This window comes from Montipora foliosa, unplaced genomic scaffold, assembly GCF_036669935.1.
Source record: "Montipora foliosa isolate CH-2021 unplaced genomic scaffold, ASM3666993v2 scaffold_12, whole genome shotgun sequence".
NCBI classification, from domain to species: domain Eukaryota; kingdom Metazoa; phylum Cnidaria; class Anthozoa; order Scleractinia; family Acroporidae; genus Montipora; species Montipora foliosa.
Genome location: NW_027179419.1, coordinates 182,501 through 190,000, shown reverse-complemented (window position 1 = coordinate 190,000; position 7,500 = coordinate 182,501). Strand labels below are relative to the sequence as shown.

At 41.8% G+C, this 7,500-nt stretch overlaps 1 protein-coding gene across 1 annotated transcript in view; it reads right to left on the bottom strand.

The window, feature by feature from the left end:
* The window catches only part of LOC137985951 (cyclin-C-like), a 2,424-nt gene extending 539 nt beyond the window's left edge, over positions 1 to 1,885 (bottom strand). The window contains exons 1-3 of the mRNA XM_068833408.1: positions 1,741 to 1,885; positions 1,490 to 1,515; positions 1 to 164 (exon numbers count right to left, since the gene is read on the bottom strand). The exon at positions 1 to 164 is cut by the window's left edge and continues 539 nt beyond it. Of these exons, the coding sequence (XP_068689509.1) occupies positions 1 to 164; positions 1,490 to 1,515; positions 1,741 to 1,885 (335 nt within the window). The remainder of the gene's footprint in view (positions 165 to 1,489; positions 1,516 to 1,740) is intronic.
* Positions 1,886 to 7,500: the final 5,615 nt, after the last annotated feature.

The following is a 7,500-nucleotide window of genomic DNA, read 5'->3' as shown; positions in this document are numbered from 1 at the left end:
GATTCAGTGCGCAGACTGTCATTTAAGATTCGCCAGGCAATCGGCAGGATAGCATCTTCTATTCCAAGGTCAGCAACATACTGTGTCAGAGGTCGGTAAGGATGGTATACAATTAAGAAACAATCCATCATTTCTAATATTAAGAACAACTCACATTCCAGAACCTTTATTTTGAGAATAAATAAGATCTTAGTCATTTTCATGGAATCGATCTGAATAATGAATATAATGCCTGCTAGGGTATAATACTGTTGACTGAAGAGTATCTGAACCTGTTTGGGGAACATATAACAGATAATAGAAAGTTACTATAATAATAGAAAAAAAAACACTATTGGAAGATAGCCTGTTTACAGCTTCCCGCTCTCCTAAAGGAGATTGAAGAGGAGCGTCTGGTATTCAATGTTGATAATCGTGTTCAATGCCACGTGATTTTTTCTGGAATGTGTGGAAAATGAATTGATTGGTTATTACCCCCGACCATTACATCATTGACACAACGAGTTTTGATTTGCTTCCGTTTACAGCAACAACACCTTTTACAAAGAGTTTGTGTGCACTTTGTGCATGGTAAAAAATATGGAAAAAAACATTTTTGATGGTCGAAGAGGCGGAATATTTTTATCTATGGAGTGTAAAGTTGAAATCGATTCTAAGTACATTTGTAGGAATTGTTTTTCAGTGCTGAAGAAACGATGGGCGCTCTTGACGAATGTTCACGAGGTGAATTCACTCAAAAAAGTCTTCCGCTATCCCCTCATCATTCAATGTAATAATAGTATTAGTGGATAATGTTTCTGATAAGCGTATTTTGTTACTTGTCCATGTGACTTGGATTAGGTTTCGAATATATTCGTGGTATGTTATCTTTGCTAGAGAATCACACATCATGTGTGTATATGCATAGAGATCATTCGAATGGGGAAGATATCGTTGACGTCACCTATTGTCATTAATGTGCCAACCAGAGCCTCATTGACTGTGGAAACAAAGGGTCTTTTGTTCCTGTGGTTGGCACATTTGAATAACAAAAGCAATGTTTGTAAACAGATATCTTCCGTATAAAAGAAAGGAATATTAAATTAGCAATGAGGATGAGCACCACAACCCAAGTGAGTTCTACTGCTACTTCTTCTCCTTCCATAGCTCCTCTCCAACTTCCCGCGTTGCCGCCCTCAGTTTCCTCTGCGGATTTGTCAACCCTTGCACAGCGTTGGGTGAACTGGGTCCAGTCACTGGAATACTTTATTCTTGCCTCGGGTATCACCGATTCTACGCAAAAGCGGGCAGTTCTCCTTCACCTTGTTGGACAAGAGGTTCAGGATTACTTGTATTTGCTACATTACCAGAGATTGATGAGGATTACACTACAGCGCTTGAACGCTTAACGGCTTACTTCGAGCCTAAGAAGAATGTGCTGTTGGAAAGGCATATCTTCCGTTCTGCCTCTCAGCTACCCGATGAATCTCTTGACACTTTTGCAACACGCTTGCGACATTTGGTAAAGAGTTGTGACTACGGGGAGAGAGCAAACAAAATGATCAGGGATCAGCTAGTGGACAAGCGCTATTCGCGGGACCTTCGATGAAGATTTATTCAGGAGACAGACCTCACTCTGAAAAATGCCCTGTCAATTGTGCGCACCATAGAAGCTTCAACCGGAATGCTGTGCAAATGGAAACACCTTATTCGGCACCGATCTGCGATTCAGAGCAGAGCGTCCTCAAAATTTTAAAGTACCTAAACCAGGCTGCAAGGTCAACAGTCGTTCAAAGCCAATGCCAATCGGAAAGTTTCTTCTACACCTATCTGTTATTTCTGTGGAAGTAAAGGGCACAAAGCAAAGCACTCTTCCTGCTCTGCAAATGGTGCAACGTGCTGTCATTGTGGTAAAAAGGGCCATTTTCAACGCATTTTCAACAGTATAAACTGTGGGTCGCGAGCGGCGTGAAGCTTTTCGCCTCTTTGAAACTAGAAAGCATTTACAAGATCACTCAACCAACGATGAATATCTCTTCGTTCTAGGAACTTCTGTTTCTCAGTGTACTGTTCCTGTTTGCATTTATGACGCGGAAATACCCGTAATCATTGACTCCGGTGCTAGTGTATATTTCCCTACTGAAAACAGATCTCAGCGTTTACCCTTTGGTTCACCCGAACTCATTGCTATTAGGAGCGTATTCGATATATGTGTGTATTCTCGTTCTACCGGCTTATCAACCGACGCGCGATTCACGGTTGTCGACCACCAAAAACGCTGGTTGGCGTTTATGCAAGACCCGGCAATTGCACTAGACCTACTTAGAGTGCGAACAGCAGAGCAGGCGCGTTTACGCTTGGTGGCGAAAACTTTCACAGGGAAAACTGATACCGTGCGAGTTTCCCACGTGGATCAGTTGGTAACGCAATTCTCCAGTATTCTTGAGAGGGTTGGCAATTGATAAACTATCAATTAAATATTACACCGATCCCGTGGCGCAACCTCTTAGACGAGCACCCTTTCATATCAGTAAAGACGTCGATCAAAAGCTACAGAAATTGACAGACCTTGACATCATAGAAGACACCGAGGGTCCTACCCCGTGGGTGTCCCGCTTAGCTCCCGTTCCCAAGTCCAATGGGATATATGTGTTTGCATTGACACGAGGCGGCTCAACGAAGCGGTGAGCAGCACCCTATACCGACTTTAGAAGAGACCTTGAAGGCGATGAATGGAGCCAAGATATCGACCTATGATGCGGTTGCCATCAAATGGAACTGCACCCAGACTCGCAAGCTCTTACCACGTTTTCTACTCACACTGGCCTCAAGTGCTTCAAACGTCTCATCTTTGGTTTGTCCTCTGCTTCAGAGCAATACTAATACATCAGGAGCACCCAACGAGAATATAGGTCAAAACCACTTAAATATAGCATTGTTTAACGTATTTTAGTATTTGAATTGTAGATATAGGCATATTTTTATCCCCTAAAAATTTTTCATCTGTTCGGATTTCCTAGCTGAAAGTCTAGAGGTCCAAAAATTTTAGGGAACAAAACTTACTTTTTCGAAACATTTGGCCAGAAAAAAGGCTCCCGAAAATTCTAGGTGACCTTTTTGAGGTACAAATCCGTAAAAATGGGTAATTATACCATATTTTAGATGTTCGAAAATCCTAGGACAGGCAGGCAAGCAATAAATTTTACAACAAATGTTCCGAAAATTGTAGATCTCAAATCGTCTTCCGAACAGATATTTTGCCCCTGATACATCATTCAGGAAACCCTATAAGGGAATTGAAGGCGTTCGTAAGATTTCCAACGACATTATCATCTTTGGCAAGGATCAGAAATCACTTGACCACAGCCTAGAAGAGCATATCAAACAATTGCGAGAGTGTGGACTTACTCTGAATAGAGAAAAATGCCTTTTCAGTGTCTCAGCAGCTGGTCTTTCTTTCCTGACGACAAAAAGGTCGAAGCTATACAGACAGCTCGTACTCCACAGAGCTCTTCCGTAGTTCGTAGTTTCCTTGGTCTAGTTAATTACTGTTCCAGGTTCATTCCAGATTTCTCTACCCTTTAAGACCCGCTTCGACAACTTACAAGGAAAGACATCGAGTGGTCTCGGACAAAGCAACACCAAGAATTTTTGCAAAGTTGAAATCTGCACTAAACAGCGATTGCATGTGTTATGGCGCATTACGATGCGATGAGAGAAACTCAGTTACGCGTCGATCCAAGTCCCGTCTGACTCGGTGCAATACTAATACAGAGCGATGACACTTCCCTTCGTCCTGTCGCTTTGGGTAGTCGCGCATTTACAGATGTTGAGAGAAGATACTTGCAAACAGAGCGTGAAGCCTTGGCAGTGATCTGGGGTTGCGAACGTTTTCATATCTACTTATACGGCAAGGAATTATTCTGCGAAAGCCGTGGGAAATCGTCCCCCTTCCCTCTGGGGGAAGCCATCTTGTTTTGGTTGAAGCGTGTACCATGTTGCCTCAAGTTGCCACAGTTCGTGTCGATTCCTTGAGGCGCATGCAAGCTTGCGCCGAAAAGTCACTCCATACTGGCCTCAAGCCGTTGCAGAAGTGGAACGTTTCAACCAGCTCTTGGAAAAGGTTATTTGCGAAGCGCTCATTGAGGGTAAAAATTTACAAGTTCTTCTTTAACTATCGCGCTACTACACCGCCTCGTGTCCGCTGATCTTCGGAAGCGAATTACTAACGAAAGTTCCTCGGTTTCGTAAACCTGGGTTGACCACAGCCTTCATTGTTGCTCGAAGAAACAATCTCACCAGGAAGAGCAAGCAAATGGAGTACGCTGATGGCCGCCAACGAGCCGTGCCTTCGCTCGTAAAGGAAGGAGACAAAGGACTTCTATAGCAGCCATCCCGTGATAAGCTCTCAACGCCATACGACCTGCACCTATACACCTATAGTGGCTTTGAAAGGTCCTAGTGTTGTGCTACGGCGCGGAAACGGAGCGAAGATCCTCCGAAATAGGTCGATTGTTCACAAATTCAGTGTTCGACTCTAACTCTTGCCCGATTGCTCGGGGCAAGCGAAATATATCCGTAGGCAAGTAAAACATACTTTAAGACTTGCTCGATTGGGCAATCAGAATTTTTGTTCGACTAATATTTGCGGAACGATTTGATTTGCAACGAAGAAAGTGACTGGTAATATGACGTAGTCACCACAAACGCGATTAAAAAATAAAAAAAACGTTACATCTCATTACTGTCATTTATTTTTCTGTTAAAAAAATAAAATGGTAAAACCTCAAAACAGATTGGAGGGGGTGTTGAAGTTTCGAGTTGATCGGCGCATAATCAGAGAGATAGGTATAAGGAATAAGGAATCTCCCTTGATCTCTTACAGAATAGGAAAATCGCTCAAATATATGCTTGTCAAAGCAATATCTGTGAAGCCTACGAGAATATCATGGACACACAGCCGGAGTCAAATCCCTTTTACACAAAATTGACATTTTTACAAGCCTCCTTTGAGTTTTAATGGGCAACAGGTCTTTAGAAGGTGGGCAACCGAAAAAAAGAACACTGATTGCCCGAAGGGCAATTTAGTAAAAAAAAGTAAGTGTCGAACACTGCGTGACAAGTTGTACGCGGCTAATGGAAATTCTCATAATGATGATTGACTCCCAGCACCACATGTTCCGACAGAACTCAGGCCTTAACGGTGGAAGCGTTCTCCGACTGAGCCATCTTAGAGATTATTTCCGCACGAGAACTGAGCCTAGAGCACGCAAAACACAACAAAAACACAAAAAAACTAACATGAATAACGACGTAAGTCACAATTATTTTGACTTGATTGTTTTTGCTTTGGTTTAACGAACTTTGTGTGTCTCAATGACTGTCATTACACTTCATTTGTGTATCTACTTGTGGTAGGTGACGAAAGCATCGTGATTGACTTTTAATGATTGCCTACTAGGTTTCTATCTCAGCTTGGGGAGGGATAAAGTATTGTTACTCGTCCACGTGACTTACATTGTGTTTCGAATATTAGCCTGCAAACAGGCTCCCGACGAGGACGGAAAAAAAAATTCGGCGAGCGCGAAACAAAAGAATTCGAGTCACACGTTATGCGTGCATAATATTTTTGCGTGCATATGTTAAGATGTCATTCAAATAAAAGAAAGGAATATTGAAGTAATGACAACGCGTTGCTCGGACCAGCCTAACCATTCTCAAGAACAGGCTAAAAAGCGTGTTGCGCTGGAAGATTCGAGAGGAAGATAACAGCTCATCGGCAATGATCGGGACTGCGACTTTCTGTACCCGTTTGAAAGACTTGCATACACATCCTTTCCTTTAAAGAGTACTTCTATGCATTTTTCGTGTTAACTATAAAGGCAACTGAAGGAATCTTAAATCTATCGGAGACTCTCCTGATCTACTGCATTGACCACCATTTTGAAAATTCATGAAGAGGTACAGTGCCTTGAATTGAATGTAATGTTTGAATTGCAGAATTGAAGGTTTGAATCCCCGGATTGAATTAGCCTCCCACGCAGACGTTCTTGGGGATTCGTCACGCGTTCCAACCCCACTAACGTCTGCTGAAACAAAAAACCACTTCCGTTCGTGGATTACGGACCAATCAGAGGCCATTTTCCAGTTTAAGTAAACTCATGCTATGCACAACACAGTTAGTCAATGCTGACTGGTTTCTTTAAATAGTGGACAGACAGCTCATCGGAAATCCGAAATCTACCAGTTTCAGAGGAAAATTGGCCATTTGTGGATCATCATAACCCATCTATGAAGAGGAGTCGAGGAGAGAAGTCCTGCCCAGTTCACACAAAGTTAAGGCATGGAGATGGTTATGAAACTCGACAAGCTCCTTTGTTTTATGTTTTTGTTCACTTTTTTGGTCCTGAATCTGCACAAAACACACCTTTCTTGAGAAGATAACCTATCCAATCTTTGTGTTAAATTATGCGCAACTAATTTGCGAATGCGTGCAAAGCGAAAGACAACATCGTCTCGATTTTGAAGGTTTTTCAGGCTTCATAACCAGTTCATCGATTAACCACGGTTCATATGAAGATTAGAACTTAAAATCGTTTTGAAACTGAGAAAAGAAGCCATTTTGCAAATGGCCTATTGTCTTGCTGTTCTGCAGAACTCAGTACTTAAAATGAAGGCTTCGAAATAAAGTTTACTTGGTGAACCTCAATTTTTCTTGATTTATATATAATAACTGCTTATGGTTGCTAAATGTTGCGAACTGTGTCGGTAAGAAGCGATGAACGTATTTGTTGCATACACTAATAAATGATGGTAATGATAATGAATTTATATAGCGCATTTTCTATTAACATATTCAAATGCGCTTTACAAGCAAGGGATCTATGGGTGAGATCGGACATCAGCATATATAGGCGCCGCTTGCAGCCGCTATCAGTCCATTATCGATCTCACCCAGCACATGAATGAAATGAAATGAGGCCTGACCACAACACCGGGAGCTCCATGCCCTTTTCTTTACGAAGTGTGTGGGTTCTTTTACGTCACACAGGATTATGAACATTGAAGGGTTATGAGACGGGGCTTACGTTTTATAGTCCTCATCCGAGAAGGGTTCAGAATTTCTAACCCCTTATAATTCAGATGAGCTATCCTTTATAGTGCCTGTACAGAAAATTGGTTCAGAATTTCTGATCCCTGATAATTAAGAGAAGTTATCCATTGTAATGCGTTTTTTGTTTAATATGAATACATGATGCAGCACATAACCTAGTAACCTTTGTGGCTGTCTTAGTTGGTGTTTATAGAAGAATCCGCCTTACAAGAAGGGGTTTCTCTCTACTAATTAAAACATTCATTAATCAGTAGGTAGTTTTGGGGAATAGTGTGTGTGTGTGGATGGTGAGTAGAGGGAAAATCATAGACAAAAGTTATGGTTAGTCTGTAAAATGAGGGGGAGATGTTCACAAAGCAAACTCTCAACCCCACAATAAGATTAACGAAAGAAACAAACTCTGTTTG